This window comes from Schistosoma mansoni, chromosome 1 (genome assembly GCF_000237925.1).
Source record: "Schistosoma mansoni strain Puerto Rico chromosome 1, complete genome".
Lineage (NCBI taxonomy): Eukaryota > Metazoa > Platyhelminthes > Trematoda > Strigeidida > Schistosomatidae > Schistosoma > Schistosoma mansoni.
Window position 1 is genome coordinate 41,933,968 of NC_031495.1, and position 19,823 is coordinate 41,953,790.

Sequence of the window (19,823 nt, forward strand, 5' to 3'; positions counted from 1 at the left end):
TTAATATGGCAAAAGTTTTGTTTCTGATTCACGACGTCCAATATGCACTGAACGATTTGCTTCAATTAAATGTCCTAATGGAATTCCTGTCCCTTCACTAGCTCTTGATAAATAAAGTAGGTTAGAATTACATTTAACTTGTGGTTCACATCGACTCATTTGTCCTTTCCATAATAATTTTTCTTGAAAACTTTCAGTACGATAATTCTCTGTAATGACTGATTCACCTCGACTAAGATTATTTAAACCTTGATTATTACTGTGATAATTTGAAATTGATGAATCGAAAAAGTGATTATTATTGTTAGTATTATTATTACTATTTTTATTGTTATGTATATCGTTATGGTAAAAAGGATTATTATAACTGTGACAATTTTGAGTTATATCAGATAAATTAGATGAATAACATTCAGATGAAAGTGATGAAGCTGGACTGACTGTACGTGAAGTTGATTTACTTGTGTGTCTACCATTTGGTGGTTTCATTTTTAATGGTCTATGCTCTTTACGTAATTGATCAAGTTCCGATTCTAATTGTTCAATAGATTTTTCTTGTTGTTTTATTACTTCTGTTTTAGATGCTACTACTTCTTCAATTTCTTGACGTTCTAATTGAAGCATTTTTTTCAATTCTTGCAATCTATTTTGAAAAAGAAAAACATTTTAACAGAAATGATAGGAAATAGAACTAGTCGATAAATAGTACAAAGATAATGTATCTATAAAAGTCTAATCATTATGTTACCATTTGTTTAAATTATGATTTTATAGAAAGTAGATTGAATTGTATGACATTTTAAAATGTAGGTAATAATTTAGTTAATGTTATGTACGTCTTAAGATTTTTAACTTTTTAAATAAATAAAATTAGTATAAATTGGTCAGTTAACTAATTTGTGACTTTATTGATAACCTAAAAAATGTTTCATTGTAAAAGAAATCAAATTATTTTGATAGACGACTTTTATTGTAGACAGACAACTATGTTGAACTGTACATTATCTGTTTTTTGTATTTTTAAATTTCATTGCATGATATACTGGACAGTGTACAGGATCTAAATTATAAATTTTAGGTTTTCGAATGTACTAACTATTGATTAGTTATTAAGTTGAAATTAATTGTCAACTTTCAGTTTGCTACTTAGTACAACTATAGAATAACTAGCGGTAAACATTCAATCTGACTTACAAATTGATGGTCTTCCTAGATCGATTGATATCTTCTATAAGGAAGTTACAGAGTTCTTCTTGATGTACTAATTTATTACTTACTTACGCCTGTTACTTCCAATGGAGCATAGGCCGCCGACCAGTATTCTTCAACCCACTCTGTCCTGTTCCTTCGTTTCTACTTCTATCCAATTTTTGTCCATTCTCCTCATGTCTGAATCCATTTCTCGGCGTAATGTGTTCTTTGGTCTTCCTCTTTTCCTTTGGCCTCCAAGATTTCATGTGGGGGATTGCCTTGTGACGCAGTTGGGTGCTCTCCTTAACGTGTATCCTATCCACTTCCAGAGCTTCTTCCTGATTTCTTCCTCCGCTGGATGATATCTGGTTTGTTCTCTCCCACAGTAGAATGTTGCTGATAGTGTCTGGTCAACGGATCCGAAGCATCTTGCGTAGACAACTGTTAATGAACACTTGTATCTTCTGGATGATGGCTTTCGTAGTTCTCCACGTTTCCACCCCATACAGTAGAACTGTCCTGACATTTGCATTGAAAATTCTGACTTTGGTGTTGGTTGACAATTGTTTTGAGATCGAGATGTTCTTCAGTTGCAAATATACTGCTCTTGCTTTGCCGACTTGTGCCTTCACATGTGTTCATCAGTGATGCTGCCCAGATATGTAAATGTTTTTACATCTTCCAAAGCTTCTCCGTCAAGTGTAATTCGATTGGTGTATGCTGTATTGTATCGGAGAGTCTTGCTTTTCCCTTTGTTTATATTGAGACCTACTGCTGCTTAGGCTACTACTACTACACTGGTCATCTTCTCCCGCATTTGTTGTTGCGTTTGTGATAGAAGAGCCAGGTTATCTGCGAAGTCTAAATCGTCCAGCTGCATCCTAGCTACTAATTTATTATCTCATTTAGTAAAATTACCTAAAGATAACTAATTATTGCTCATTGATTTTTACTAGCTTTTGAGCCCACACTCTGAAGTGAAAATAACTTTAAATCTAATTAAATTCTATTATATGACATCACGGAGATTTTTTGTTGTTAAAGAAAGTTAAATATTCAGCTTTAAATCATGGTGTGTGTAAATTTTTAAAAAAAACGTAAACATGTTATAGTTTAAATGTTACTGGCTTAGTGAATAATCGGTATAATTTTTTTACTTGACTTTAACGATAATGGATTATTAGTTCCACAAGTACAAGTTAATACTAATAGAGTATTCAAACTATACACATGTATATCAGGTGATTTTTCTTCATAAGTTCAATTCATTAAACAGATATTTCTTTAAATTGAATAAATTTTTCTAAATATTTTATCTATAATTATAGTATTCATTGTTTTAAGGGTTGTTAGTGATTTACTATAGTGTTACAAGTGTAGTTTATATTTCATTAATATGCTGGTTAATGTTAGAGTATATTTGAGGACAAAAAGAAAATATTTTCTAAGGATATCGATACAGTATGAAAGTATATTTTATTAACTTTTGAAACGATAACAGGTATAAGTTGAATATGGATAGTGGCTATCAGTGGAATCCAGGATGCACGTTTTGTTCTATTTGGGACTCGTCAGCTGAATGTACTTGCATCCGTGTTGATGTTCACTCTAGGACTCGAACTCAGTACCTTTCGCCTCAAACGCCATCGCGTTATCCACTCAGCTGTTCTGGGTAATGGGTTCGAGTCCCAGAGTGAACATCAACTCTGAGATGCAGGTACATCCAACTGACGAGTCTTAAATAGGACGAAACGCGCGTCAAACTGGATTCCACTGCTAGCCACTATCCATCTTTGCTTATAATGCTCGTGAATTGAGGCAATATCGAGGCAGTACTCACAGTATGCACATATACCAGTTGCAGTCCTAAACATCAATAGGAAGATTCAAACAAACAATACTAAGTGAAGGTATAAGTTGGTTTGAATTTTTCATAGCCTATTTACATTTTAAAAATATTTAACTTTTCACTATGTGAAAACGATTAGTCTCTTTTGAAAAATTTTTAACAGTAAGTAGCTGCGAGCATTTAAGAAGTTAGTTGTGGAGGTGCTAAAGGTAGCATTGTGATGTGTGCTACTGATATCGACAGATATAAGAAGTATGTATCACTAATTGAAAGTGGAGTTCCTGGAGGCAGAAAGTTAAGAAGATTGAAGAAAAGGGAACGAGAACAGACAATGATTGGCGTGGAAATGAAGGGACAATAAAGTCTGAGACAATTGATTGACATTTTTCAAATGAAGTATTTAATGTATGGTTCTCAGATTTTACCAAGATATTCTGTAGTATTGTATTGAAATACATTTGGTTATCTCTGATTATATTCTTTTTCACTACAACGTTTCAAATGAGACCAATCATCGTGTTACACGAATACAGCTAATATTCAAGGACTTTCAATTTTAATAATAGTATTGAAGGTATTATAATCATCTTATCGAGTGATTAATTGATATTTATAATCAGAAGAAAATTAAATTTCTTCAAGTTTGATTCGAAAAATATTGTTACAGCAAATTATATTAGCTATCAACTTACATGCAGAGTTTAATTATCAAACAGAATATTTAAAACCAGATAAATGTATACTAAAGCATGGATAAGCTAGTAAATAGGTTAATGAAAAGGGTTTTTTAACATGATTCCTACGGTGAATGGAAAGAAACTGGGGAATCAATTGATCATCACCGAGATTGTTTGTTTCTAATACCATAAGCGCATTTAAACGCTGAATATTAATAGAGTAGTTTTGTTCTGATACCTGCACTACAAATAATAAGACAAATCTGGTTATTACCATATAATTAGTCATCTAATATATGTATTGATGCATAATATATACATATAGTATGATAATAAATACCTTCTCCCGACACACTGGGTTTTTTCTTAATAGCTCTGATGGTTATGATGCGGATTTCACTGGGATCAGATAATCTGTTTGATGATGAGGCGTAGTAACATGGAAAATCACCTAAAAATTTCTACATCTTTCGGTAGATGTTTTTATATTAGTTTTTTCTTAGAATTCGGACAAAAATAATTTACTCACTTTTCAGCTAATTGATCCAGACTTGGAGATTCAGACAAATGATTTTGTCTTGTGGAAATTCTTCTTGGTTTGTTATTTTTTGTAGTTCTTTTCTTTGTGTATTCACTTGTATCTTCAGTAGTACATTCTGTGATCCTATCATCATAATCGTCATAATCATAATCACTATTGCTCGTACTTGAACGATCAGTAGTTATAGATGTAGAATGAGTAGGAATTAATGTCTTGCCAATATCACACTCACTGGTATAATTATCATTATCTCCATCATCACCGTCATCATTATTATCATCATCATCTTTACTTATTGAATTATTATTCGTTTTGTTGTGTGAGTTTTGATGTGAACATTGCGTTTTCTTCAACACACGACCTAACGGTACAGGTGTTGAATTATTGGATTTTGAATTTATTATTTTTCGTCTTGCTTGACGATAACTAATTTCATCAGTACTTTGTCTTGATAAATTTCTGTCAAATTTTCCATTGTTTATATGATTATTATTTCCATTGATATTGGTGTTATTATTGGGAGTTCTATTTGAAGGATCTCTAATCTTATGTACAGATTGTGTAGAATGACTTAAAGTATGAGATAAATTCGGGTTGTGATAGCAGTTCGGTTCAACTTTTTCAATACAATCATTTAACTGACGTAACTGTTCACGATATTGACTTAATAACTCCTCCATGTTTTCTGGTTGTTCAAGATCATTTATATGTATTTGTTTAAATATCATATCGGTAGAATTAAATTTACAAGGTAAATATTCTTTTTGAATAATAAATGTATCCCACGATTTTTCTTGTCTTGTACTTGAAATACATTCATTACTGTCAGCTGAAGTAGCATTATTATTAGGTTCTTGTTGATTACGTATCGTTTTTACATTTATAGATGCTTCCGGTGATAGCTTTCTATCTACTTCATGTAATTTAGTCAGCTATTAATGTTATAAAAAACAAAATTACATTTAGTACGTTTAAGATTTCGCGTGATTAAACAATGTAATGTTTGAATTCCATGTCATCATGTGCTCAGTTTTTAGTAATGAGATATTAATCAACTTTTTTTAAGTCCATCTTTCTTTACTCTTTAGTAAATAAGTTAGTCAGTCAGCAACAACGTAGGACCAGCCACATATATGCATCGGTCCAAGTTGCCATACCTCATTAGCACAACAAGATGAACACCGGATTCATAGAAGTAGTTAATTCTATGGTGGCAATATATAAAAGAAAGGTGGTATATAAGGATATAGTATAGGAAGGAAGACAGATATGAAGCAATTTTAATCTCAAGGTTTAAGGGAAGATAAACAGTGTATACACCTGCGCGATTGTGATCGATTCTGAGCCATGTCACCTAGAGTCTCCAACCATTGGTTACGATAGTCACTCGGACGCCAACCAAGTAGTCTGCATCTACCAACATGGCTCAGACTAGAAATTAGTGACTTCAGGGACTGATGCCACGTTTTGGTTTGGCCGCCCCCAACTCTCTTCCAATCATCCCCAATACTATTAAATAAGTAGTAAAAACTAAATAAAATTAATCCGGTCTTAATGTTAGCCTAAAATTAATCAGTATTATAATAATATTGTATCATTTCTGTAAAGTTTAAACATTTGACCTTTTACATAGAATAACAAATTCATCTATTTTAATCAATGAATCTTTCTTGAATTAGCTGATATTTATTCATCTATTTGAATGTTATCAAATTTTGAAAATCTATTTATTAGGTAAGTTATGTTAGCAACAAACTAAAACTACTAATGATTTAAACTTAATAACTTTTCTTTTCTCATAAGTTAATTAGTAAAAATGTTAATATATATTAGTAACTGCATTGAGAATTATAATTAGAATACAATTTAATCTCTATTAGATACTAATGATGTAGAAATTTATAACCAGGGTTTTGAATAAAGTTTAATCATCATTTAAAATATGAAATTTTTACTTCTAGGACTAGTAAATTACTTGTGTTCAATCTCAATTAATAAGTTGACTTGTTTATACAAGTGGTATCTATTTTGTTAATGGATATTGTTCAATATATTCAATTGTATATAATGTTTCTTATTAAAAAATATATTATAATGTTTTAATCTTTGTTAGATTTGTATTCTTTGTAAGTAGTTTATATCAATAGACATTTGAAGATCAGTAGCCGATTCGAGGTACTTTATTATGAAATTTAATAAGCTTAAATTTAATGGTAATCGGTATATAGATACTAATGTGGTGTGGGTTACTTATATCCATATAAGTATTGTATTACGATGGTCGGGCATTGAATGTAATTCAGTAGAAGATCGATAAGGAAAGAACGGAAACGAAGTGCAGTTAGTGTGAAAATGCATGAACAATAATAATCGTGGACGATGAACCGATATTTACAGAAGGAACCGTCAAGATTGATTGATAATTTGCAAATTAACTATTTACTATATGGTTTTCATATTACTTAGATATTCTGCAATTTTGTGATAAAATATATTCGATTGTCTCCACCCGTGTTCTGTTCACTACACTAGTACTAAGTTTCGATTAAATCTATAGCATCTTTTTAAAGACATTTTTGGGAAAAAATAAATTAAACTATGGAATTTCACGAAAAAAAACACGAACGATAAATCTGTTTATCGTAGTATAATGTGTAGGACTTTAATTTTCCAACCTCCGATTAGTTTAAACTTTCAAGTTGGGTTTTCAATAATGAAGTTTTTTTTCAGCACTAAACACCTATAAGAAATGTTATGGCTGATATATATGTAGTGTAATAATAGTTCTAAGTTATCAGTCTTTTGACATTTATATTCTAAAAATAATATCTCGCTATCGTATTATAATTCACTACGCAGGCATTTTTTTTCGGTGGTTAAAGCAAATTAACTGTTTTGTTCTGGGTAGTATTTTAAGTCTAGCGATATATTTAGAGTCATACAATGATTTTCTAAATATATGCTAAATACTTTCTAAAACGTTTGCTACTTTGAATGGAACTGTGAAGTTGACTGAATAAAAATGACTTCTAGATAATAAGATGTTCATTATTACTTAATTATTTTCAGGTACATTTCTTGTTAACTGTTGTTTAAAATTCTTTTTGACAAATAGTGATACACTAAAAATACCTTTATTTGTAATATCTACTGTATGACCTTCAAAATTCAGAACAGTAAAACTACGTTTAGATCATTCAGCTTGTACTTTATTCGCAGCTATTTCAGCATACGGTGTAGTATATTCCAGTATCATTTGAAATGATTAAAATAAAGTAACTATTGAGTTCTATGTTTCACATCAAAGACTGATTTTGTTAGATAACCAGTAAAAACCAATAAGCACTGAATATCTATTTCATTCTTGAAAGAAATCCCTCAGCAGCGGGCATTCACAATCCAATATGGGATAGAATTCAGGCCTCTCAAGCCTTGCAGACGTAGATTAGTCTCTAGACAGTTGAGTTGAGACCAAACGGTTTATATTCCTAACTCTAGTCGGTTTTATATGTTGCACAACTGGTGGAGTTCAACCATGTCGGCCGTGAGGTAAATATCATCGGTAGCAAAGAATGATGAACATGCAACACCACGAGATTACTGAGATTAGAAATGTAAACCATTGGATGCCAACTCGATTGTCTGCATTTAAGTCACTTGCTACAAATACTCAAGGTCTCGGATTTAAGTTCTAGTAGGATCCTGGATGGATATTTTTGAGGATTCTCATACTAGAACGAAAAGGCTGTCCAACACTTCCTGGTTTCCAGTAGTTATTTTACGAAGTCGGTTCTTGATTTGAAACTTCCATTTCAATATTCTTTACGGCACCCTATATTAATAATTATTTTATATGCTTAAAAATGTGTTATTTATTAACACGCTAAAATAAAATGTCATCTTATTTCTTACTGATGGTTTTATGATGGTAGTCGCTTCTGATGGCCTTCTGTTATCAACAACTGAAATAGAATTATTGTTCGCGAGACTATGATGTCTTGGTATTCCACTTCTAGAAGAATGTGAATTGCTATTTGTGTTTCTTTCAAAACTGGTCTGATTTTTATGATCCCATGATGTAAAGGTTTGATTATTTAATAACTCTGAAATATTCTGTAATAGATCAGGTAATTCAGCAATTTGTGGTGTAATCTAAAACATGAATTTAAAAATGGAATAGAAAATAAATTTTTCGAAAATCCACAAAATGAACATTGAAATAAGTTATATTTTGATAACTGCCATTAGTTAGAATAATTTCGAAATCCCGACATCAAAAAACAGATATATTATTTTGAATTTTTCATCATTGAATACTTCATACCCAAGATCTACTGACCTCATAGTTATCGGGTATTATTCAGGAATTTGATCAGAATCTATTGGTTCGCATTTCCTGTTTTATACAGTTTTTGTTGTTATTAGTAATGATCTGTCCTCATTTCTGGGTTGACTGATTTAATCTTTACAGCTATTCACAAAAGTCTTATAATATCAACAGCTTTTTTTAAACTTTAAAACTTCATATAGTCCAACTCTTACGAAATCTTTATCTATAGCGGTGTTGAATGTTTAGTTTTCAGATCATTATTAGATCGCTAGGAAAAATTTACTGAAAACTTTTTCAGTACCATTCAGTTTCCTTGAGAGATCATCACTTCATATATTGAGTAAATGGGAAAATGTGAATTTTTGATCTGTAAAATCAGAATATTTCTTAGTATTTCTGATCTTCATAGTTGAAAACATGAAGCAATTGAAGCTAGACCACCAAGGAAAACCTGGAAACACTGGACGGCCGTTTCGTCCTATTGTGGGACTTCTCAGCGGTGCGCATCCACGACCTCGCCTAGCGAGATTCGAACCCAGGACCTATCAGTCTCGCATGCGAGCACTTTACCGATAGACCACTGAGCCGGTGGTGTTAATGTCTAACTTCAACCAATCCACGAAGTTGAGCAACCGTTCACCAATTGTCTTCAGTGAGTTCCTATCTCACAACAGACGTGGTTTTGAACTCCACTGGTCACTGCTTCTCACTAGAACTCTAGGAATTATCTCTTGAAGTCAGTCACTAGTGAGTATATGATTATAATCAGAAGGGGTTTATGTGGAGATTTAGTATTTTTTATTTATCAAATAAATAAAACATAGTACCATGTATCATAAAACAAAATCAATTCATTGCTGAACTTACGTTAATTTTACTAACATAATGATTAAGTAATTGAGTAAGTTTTGCGAATTCATATCCCAATTCAATAAATTCATGACAATCAGAATTAGTTGATAAATGATAATTAGCATCGGTATTTGAAGCGACTGATCGAAGAAATTTATACATTGTTGGAATTTCTGGTTCAATAAATGAATTTAATGCTTTCATATGAATTTCTTTATCTTCGAATAAAGTTAAATTAGCTAAATTTTGTAAAACTTTTGCAATCAAAGTTAAATTTCTAGAAATACGATTATTTTCTGGTATAGATGAAGCTAAACCGAATAATACTGGACCATGTATAGCTGGACAAATAAAACGTAGAAATAAACAACTTGAAATTAAATGTGCCGCCGATTGAACTCCATGTGTTTCTTCAATTGTTAATGCAAGTGCAGTGAAAACGTCTCGTAATTCTCTGAAATGAAAATTATTTTTGAAAATTAAGCAAATTATCGTAAGAATACGTTAGAATAATTAAGTTAATGGTATTAAAAACTGGCAAAGATCTCTATTAGTAATAAAGTATAAAATGAAAATTTTACATTCATACTGACACTTTTTATTTTTAATTGCATTCAGAACGTTTAATCGCGTCAAGTACTTGGTAAAGGTCTTTTTTTATAATCAATTTACTCCAATAGAACGTGCTATGAACTACTTTAAATTTGAAAAAGGTAACTTATCAGTTCTCGTTACTGGGAATTATTTTCATGGACAAGCAGTGTATTCTACTTTAGACTAGCGTAGATTTTATGATGATGAGAATACTCTGTAGGATATTGTTGGGATGATCCTGAAAATTTCTTGCAGTAGACATGACAATCTCAGGAAACATTAAGAAGCATTTTATCCAATCAACGTTTGATTAGAAGTTTTGCTAGAAGTATCACGAAAATGAAAAGTCACATTCATAGGTTCTGATCGGCTGATTACTACACTGCTACTATGTTTAGTAGTATTTTAGAATTTTCAGGAAAACCCAAGGACTTATAAAATACTATAAAACCCTATATTTTCTGTACATAAATGAACCTTTGGAGTAAAGTACTTCTCGTATATTTTGCGCCTTTTCTCTCATGTTCAAGTCGCTGTGTAGTTCTAGCTTGGGGGTTACGAGACTAGCTTAGTATCCGAGTATAGCATTCAATCAGCAAGACTTATCAGATATATTAGTAATACATCAATCTATTCACAACTTAAAAGACATTAACCTTTTAACAGTTACTATAAATGATCATTTTGTCTCTGTTTAACTAAACAGTATTTTTGTTGAGTAAATCTGCAACTGAGTTATGAGTATGAAAAATATGTTTTCACACCGCTTGGAAATACGTTTTCGATCAAACAACGGCAAATTAAATAGAATGATGTAAGTTTTGCAATATTTGAAATACGGTTCCAACTATATAGTTTAGTCATGTTTTATAATGAAAATTTCTTACACGTTTAATGAAAAACCAAAGTGGATAATTATAAATAGAACGATATATATGAGCGAACAATATTGTATTTACTTAGATCCTCATCAGGTTTTACTCGAATACACAGTAATATTTATAAGCTTATACGAAATTATTTAACCGATGAACGTCCATCTTATCTTTAATAACATATTATAGACAAATTGATGGAAAAGCGATGGGTCCACATCTAGATTCTATCCTTGCTGACTTTTTCTTTGGACAACTAGACAATGGACCTCTCGAAGAGATTAATGATAAGCATGACTTTTATTGCCGTTATATTGATGATACTTTCATTGTCGTCGATCAGAACATTTGAAAAGAACAACTCTTGGAGGCATTTAACAATAAACATTTAGCAATCAAATTTACGTGTGGAGAGGAACTTGATAATAAACTACATTTTTTTGAAGTTTTGTTAAATAAAAAAGAAAGTGGTTTTATCAGTAGAAGTGTGTACCGGATAAGTTCTTTACCAAGCAAATATTCACATTTCTTGAACTTTGTACCCTTTCGTTATAAGAGAAACCTACTTAGATGACTTGCAAATAGAGCTAAGAAGATATGCTCGATGCTATAAACGAGAAACCAGGGCTTATACATAAATCCTCCTTTAGCTCTTCTAGAAATACTGCCGGATCCAAGCCCACACAAAGGAGGGGGATTGAGCATGGGGTCGGCGACCCCATCGCGTAGAAAAATATCTTTTTAAAAAGATAAATATTTTAAACCATTTCAACTCTGTACTAAGAGTTGAAGGAAGAATTATGACGCCTCATGGTGAAACTCGAGTTTCTTCGGAAGTCACGAGGCCGATGCCCCTTCTAACAACCAGAGCAACAAATGGAATGTGCAGACAATGTAGGGAACCGGGAGGACCAATCAAAATACAACATGACGGTTCTCTGAATCAACAAAACCCATTGGACCCAAGCTGAAAAGCAAATGTTAGGTATGGGAGGGATAGTATTGTATTCCGGTCACCATGAGGAAAATGCTCCACACACAGAAAGTTGCTCTGATGCCGTCCAAAGAAGTACGAGAGGCACTTACAAGATGGCAAACTCACGGATCCAGGATCATCAAGGCATCTTTCAAAAAAAAAAGAGAGAAGGAACCACAATGAATGATATTCAGTGTTATGCATACACAAATGATAGCAACAGTGACAATGAAGATCAGTTCTATGAGAGGCTACAATCAATCATAGCGAATTACCCAACAAAGGATCTCACCATCCTGATGGGAGACCTGGACGCCAAAATCGGAATGGACCATAGCGGATACGAAGATATCATGCGACGACATAGACTGGGAGAGAGAAAAGAAAATGGGTGGAGATTTGCAACCCAATCACACTTAATGGATAAGCTCTGGAAGATGTGGAAGATTTCACGTACCTATCGGGGCAGCATCATCGGTGAACGAGGAGGATCTGATGCAGATGTAAAGGCGAGGACTGGCGAAGCAGGGACAGTATTTCTATTGTTGAAGAACATATGGAACTAAAAACAACTGTCAATCAATATCCAAGTGAGAATGGCCAATACGAACGTCAAGACAGTCCTACTTTATGGAGATGAAGTGTGGAGAACTCCCACAACCATCAAACATGTAATCTGTTGTCCACGTAAGATACTCAATGTCTGTTCACCGGATACCATCAGCAACAGCGTTCTGTGGGAGAGAATATACCAGCTTTGATCTGAAGAGGAAATTAGGAAAATATGTTGCAAGTGGATCGAACATACATTGAGGAAATCACCAAACTGCATCACGAGGCGATCTCTAACTTGGAATCCTGAATAGGAGCGGAAAAGAGGGAGGCCGAAGAACACATTACGTCGGGAAATAGAAGCAGATATGTAAAGGTCGAACAACAACTGGAAAGAACTCGGAAGGATTGCCCAGGACAGAGTTGGATGGAGAATGCTGGTGGGTGGCCTATGCTCCTCCACGAGGGGTAACAGGCGTAATCAAGTAAAGTAATTTTGTAATGCAAGTAAGTTCTCAAAACATATTTATCAATTTATATGTTTATATTTTCAGTATATTATTAAATATTACCAATCATTATATCTGATGATTACAATGTATATAAACTTACTTTGGTAGTTTACATTGACTTGATTCAATTCTTTGCCAGATCATTGCAACATTTTTCAGTAAGGCAGTACGATTTCTTTCTAGTATGACAGATAATGTATTTCGGTTGTTTGATGCAGTAGATGAATCATTAGAAGCTCCTAATCTAGAAGGATCTATTTCAAAGTCATCTCCAATAACAAGTAATTGGTCGATTACTGGACCAAGAACGTATCGTAAATACTGAAAGATAACAGGAAAAAGATAGAATGTAAAACCTTCTTGTTGCTTTGTGCATAATGGTGAAGAAACTGATCCCTCTTTTTTATGAAACAGTTAAAATAACCACGCTAAGTTTGTTTAATGTTGTATTCTGATTTACTTAAATGATTTGATGTTTCAATAATTACACGAACTGATGAAATAGGGTATAATTTTGAACTATGAGCTTTTGTCTATGGGGTTATTTACATATTATCAAACAGATGCCCGTAGATAACATATGCCAGTCATCTTAATTCATTAATGGCATTAATAAAGAGAAATAATGATTTAAGAGATGTTCAGTGACGATGTAGTGTTCAGTTAAGTAAACGCATATTGATTAATTTTTTTGAGGTACTGATCATAATTGGACTCAATCTAAAATATGTAATTTCAGAAGTGCCTGTGCTCACATACCAAAAATTTCATGCAAGCAATTTGATTTTAGTACGATCTAGCTCTTTATTAAAAAATGATTCCCAGTGAAATTTCCAAGCTGTTATATGAACAAAATGAACTACGGGTTAATTATTACAGATAATCAAAACGTTTAGACGTCTAAAAGACCAAGCAACTACCAAACAGCTTATAATTTCTTAAGATAGAGCTATGGAAGTTCAAATAAATGATGTTCTGATATTAAACAATAGTTTAAATACTTTCATACATCAACACATGCAGTACTTAAAAGGCATTTGCATCACAAACTTTTAGTATTTTTTTATTGTTCTACCAGTCTTAGTCTTTTTCTCAACACTTATGATAATATTGAGGCTTGCCAGCTAACTGTTTCGTGTCGGATTTTTGTTAAAACGTCTTAAAGTCTCATACGTTTTAGCCACTAAATACATCAAGAAGAGAAAATAATTGCTAATTTTTTATTCCTGGATTAAACTACACACAAGATAACATGTTAAATTTGAAATGTCTACGCTCAAACTATAAGGACTTTTGCTGGGGTACATTCTTAATTATCACTTTTAATCAAGTGATGCTCTTTGTTAAGGTCACCAACAGACGACGTTACATATATAAATTGAAAACAAAGACTATTTAAATAGACAATTGCTTTCAATAACTTCCTGATCAGACTCTCCAGTTTTAAATCCATAGTTAGTGTTATTTTACAAAGACCAAAATAATGAATGCTAGTACCAAAATATAATATTGAATAAAGCCATTAATAATAGTAATAATAGTGAATTAAACAATTTCATATGTTAAAAGTGATTAACTTTTTATCTGAGACAGTGAAGAAGATTTATAGCTTAGGTGAATGATTTAGGTGGTTTTGTTTTCTGAACAGGATGGTTCTCTCACGAAGCTTTCATCTTATTTCCGAACGATACTAACAACACAGACTTCAGGTAGAAATGAATTGTTCGAATTTCTTCACACATGACTGACATCTTGTTCTGTCGACCTCGATCTTGATTAGCTATTGTTGACTTTTAACCCGTCATTGTCAACCTCTTTATTTTGATTGTTTCTCCCTTTGATTTGATTCTTGGTTCTAAATTTGTCCATGGTTTTTCTGACTGGTTGATATATTGGATCGATTTCAATGTGTTGGTTGATTGCTGATTGACCTCAGTGACAAGCTTCTAAAAATTTTCTGATAGTTTTAGTATTCTATATACATAAACTGGATATTATCGATCCGTTACACCCCACCACCAATTATTTTTATGCTAATATCTGCCCTGCCTCCTCAATCTACATATTTATCTTTCCAAATTCATATGTATTTCTTACCATAATTACCTGGATTATAATCTCACTTATTACATATTGTATTCACACGACTTCATTGTTGTTGTTATTATCTCCATTAGCCAGACAAAATTTTCCTACTATGGATTTTATTCACATGGTTTATTTTATTAACATTATATTGGTCTAAAGTTTGAGCGTTTGCGCGCGAGATCGAAGATTCTGGGTTCGAATCCGGAATGAGCGATCCTGGATGCGCACTGCTGAGTCCCATACTAGTACAAAACGGCCATCCAGTGCTTCTAGGTTTTTCAATAGAGGTCTAACCTTGATTGATTCATGATGAAAACTCAGCAATCTCTACAACCCTATGCTGAGAATATTATATTGACTAGTACTTGACATTTTACAATGAGTCGTCCTGACATTTTGTGAATGACCTTTCTAGTTTACAAACGACACAATTTTGACCTATTCAAGTCGTAACAGATACAAAAATCTACCATTTTTGACATATGACGTTGTTAAATTCACTAGGATGCCTTATTTTGGTCTTTGTAAAATTACACAATAATTATGGATTTAAAACTGTAAAGTTTGATTACGGAGTTATTGAAGTAAACGGAATATAACTATTGTCATAAAGTAAAAAGAGTCCTCTTCTCAGTCAATCCATTTTCGAAGCTGTACACTCGCAAATATATACTTATTTTTCGAAATGATAGTAATTACAATACTGGTGATAACGAAATTCTGTTAAACGTGATAACAGTGAGGTTGAATAAACAAAAGCATTGAAACGTTAGTTTTTTACTCAAAGTAACTAATAATAGTTTTGTTATTGTTGCCTCAAATATTCATCACGAAGTTAGGTGGAGAAATTATAATTGGGAAAGGAAGGCTAAATATAATAAGATAAAGTGTTGAAATTGAGATAAACTGTAATCAGGAGGATCGTAGTCATTGAAAACAAAGTTCATTTAAATATTCTTTAATTCTGAGCATTTAAATTGATTGAATTTGGTTTCGTTTGAATTGTCAAGAATGGAATTCACTAGTTTCATAAGTACTCATAAAAGTTAGCCAATCAACTTATTGATAAGATATGTCACTAAGGCTTTCTACATACGCTAAATACATTTATTTGTACTTTAAATATGACCTCCAATTGACTTATACTAAACAATGCACTCTGTCGTAATAAGAACAACGGATGATACAGTATCTGGTCTTAGTTACGAATAAACTCCAAACAATTTAACTAAAATGAAAAGTATTGAAGATTTGAGGAGATTGTTTAATTTTACTCGTAATTTGGATTTCAATAGGCACCTTGTCAGTCCGTAAGAACATATAACTCAAAAAATAAGATTCTTATTTTATATTACTTATGAGTAACTAAAATGCATTTACAAAATTAAGGTGTTGGATCCGTTACTTGATTGTGGCCATAAGAAATTCTCTGATTTTATAAATAACGAAGAGTAACAATTACAGTGTGAATCCATGGTTCTATTACTCACTCACTGAAATGTTATGTTCAAAAATTTATCCTACTATAAAATTCAGAAACTCTGCCTTTAGCCCTTCTGGAGCTACTACCGCTCTCAAGACTGGGTAAAAAAGAATTATTCGTCATGGCGTCCGCAACCTCATCCTGTAGAACACAACGTTGTTAAAAAACGTTAACCAGACTAAACAATTTAAAATCTGTCCTCCAAGTTGAAGAATCTTCATTCAGAAGGATCATGACGTCTGATGGTGAAAGCCAAGATTCTTCGGAACTCATGAGACCGACGCCCCTTCTGACAACCAGAGCAAAAATTAATATAGGTACATGGAATGTTCAGACAACATGGGAGACCGGGAGGACCAATCAAATGGCAGTAGGTTTAATACAGCCTTCCTTCAAGACACTGACAAACTAAACCAATTCAAGACAGTTGTCAGTAATGGGTCCCAAGCCTTACGAGATCTATTTGAAGAAGAAGAAACTTTTATTTCGGATAACTGGAAAGGGATTAAAAAGGCACCAACCTGAACATTCCAGGAGGTTCTGAGCCTCAAAAACACCACCATATAGAATGGGTCCCTATCAAAACCCTGGACAAGATTCAGGAAAGGAGGAATAAGAAATCAGCAATTAACAACAGTCGAACAGGAACAGGATACATAGAAGGAAACAAAAGGATAAAAAAGAGCATTAGAACCGACAAGTAGAGATACCTAGGAGAGCTAATAATGACAGAGGAAAAAGCTGTAAGAGAAGGAAATATGAAACGACCATATGACACATTGAAGAAACTAGAAGGGAAATATTGTAAACCAGGAAGACCAGTCAGAAAGAAATAGGACAAGTCAATCACTGAGATTCAAGAACAGAAAAACGGATGGGTCGACCACTTTGAAGAACTCCTGAATAGACCAGACCAATTGAACCCATTGGATATAAAAGCAGCACCTACAGAATATCCTACAGATGTTAACCTGCCAAAGACCGAGGAAATCGGCATGGGCATCAATTAAATCAAGAGTGTGAAAGCAGCGGGACCAGGCTGAAATAGCGAATTCAAACATAGAGGTAATTGCAAAGATAGAACAGGATATACATTGTGGATATCATGAAACTGCATTACGAGGCAGGCCGTAAATTGGAATCTTGTAGGTGAAAGGAAGCGAAGAAGACGAAAGAACACATTGAGATGGTACTTAAAGATAGACATCGAAAGAATAACCAGTCAGACATATAGTAACGGCAAACAAGCTTCACATTCTATTCAGGAAGATTTGCAAGGAAGAACAAGTGTTGATGGACTGGAAAAAAGAATACTTCAACAAGATACCAAAGAAAGGAGATCTGAGCAAATTTGAGAACTATAGAGGTATCACACTACTCTCAGTATCAGGGAAGATTTTTAACAAAGTATTGTTGAACCGGATGAGAGACTCAGTGGACGCCCAACTTCGAGATCAACGGGTCGCATTCTGTAGGAGTCGGTCGTACACAAACCAAATCGCGACACTACGAATCATCGTTGAACAATCAATGGAATAGAACTCGTCACTAAACATCAACTTCATTGATTATGAGAAAGCATTTGACAGTGTTTTGTAATTTATTATTAAATGCCGACCAATGAACTACGTGGTAACCTCCCTAGTTTGTTGATTACTTAATTTCTGAATTATTTTGATACTGTTTGTCACAAATTTTTCACTTCATTTAGAAAATCCTATATAAACTAATCGGTATCAGAATACTATTTTATTGAATATTGTTTTTAACTACATGCCATTTATTAATGACATCACCTCAACCAAGTTTAGTTCTTCCACTTATCCTTGAAAAATTCCATGCCTTAAACAGTTGATATCTCTTTTTTCAATTTACAATAATCTTGTATCTAACAGATACTTGTAATAAGTATTTACTAGTAAATCTCTAAATTTATTAAGTAAAAATTAAAGGTAACTGTTTCGCAAAGCTCGTTATTGTATATTGAGTGGTATTAACCTTAATTTATCTTATATATTTGAAATCATGAGTCAATTGAAACTAGACCACCATGGAAAACATGGAAGCACTGGACGACCGTTTCGTCCTATTGTGGGACTCCTCAGCAGTGCGCACCCACGATCCCGCCTCGCGAGATTCGAACTCGGGACTTATTAGTCTTTCGCGTGAGCGCTAACAAACTGTTCTTATCATATCTTTTCATTAATATCTGTCGATTTCTATCACATAGTTTTATTTGATTAAAGTGTGACATTTTATCCTTCTAATTAATTAAGATTAATTTGTTCATATTTCATTTAACAAAAACATTTTTCTTTAAAAATCAAACATTCTGTTCTACTATTAACATTAAATTTTTTTGGATGGAAGTAATCTTCGTGTTTTCATATCATCAATTAAAGCTCTCCATAAGACATTAATACTTGGTTTCTTTATTATTTGAATATTAGATCTATTAAATATAGTAACAATCTCTTTCCATTTGCAAAAAATTATTGTTTTTTACAATTTCATAATAAAGCGGTACAGATATTTTTGCATATATACCAATCATGTTTAAATATTTTAAGATGTAAATATACAAAGGTATTCTAGTGAGAAGCCGTGACCAGTGGAGCACAATCGGTGTTGGGTAGAGACAGGTTGCTATTTCAGACAATGGATGAATGGTTGCGTAAGATCATGGATCGACTGAAGTTAAATATTAACACCGCTGTATGCCACCTCAGTGGATGCGCACTCCTGAGGAGTCCCACAATAGGACGAAACGGTCGTCCAGTGCTTCCATGTTTTCCATGGCAGTCCAGTTTCAATTGACTCATGATTCCAACTATAAGATTTTCAAATTTGTCAAATACAAGTCACCTTACTAACTGTAATATTTAACTTCTAATCATAATGTATAAATTCTACTGTACCTTTTGGATAGACACTATCTGTCTGGATACGTGTTATCTTTGAATTATTATAATTTATGTAAATTATGCAGATTTTATTTTTCATTCATAAGTTTAGCTTATCTGTGAAGCTGACTGGAAAAAAACTTAACTTCTATTAAAATAGATTATTTACAGAGACACTTTAGAGTAGTGAAATTTCTACTACTTTCAAAGTACATAGAAATACTTTTTGTTGTACAATTATTAACATTAAAGTTTAAATAACAAATAGTTAGTGATTTCGAGTTAACTTAAAATTATCTTCAAAAATTATCTAAAATTGTGTGGAGTATGTTTACTACAACATTGGATGATCTTATTCTAAATGTTTAATTGGGTGTTTAATTCTTTCAGATAGCAGATA

The 19,823-nt window shown here is 32.8% G+C and overlaps 1 protein-coding gene across 1 annotated transcript in view; it reads right to left on the reverse strand.

Annotated features, from left to right (window-relative positions):
- Positions 1-19,823, reverse strand: part of Smp_144590 (putative synaptic ras gtpase activating protein, syngap) — a gene marked incomplete at both ends in the record, with an annotated part of 107,451 nt that continues 87,628 nt past the window's right edge. The window contains 6 exons of the mRNA XM_018794473.1: positions 1-248; positions 369-643; positions 4,247-5,190; positions 8,171-8,410; positions 9,456-9,894; positions 13,050-13,270. Coding sequence (XP_018648883.1) covers positions 1-248; positions 369-643; positions 4,247-5,190; positions 8,171-8,410; positions 9,456-9,894; positions 13,050-13,270 — 2,367 coding nt within the window. The remainder of the gene's footprint in view (positions 249-368; positions 644-4,246; positions 5,191-8,170; positions 8,411-9,455; positions 9,895-13,049; positions 13,271-19,823) is intronic.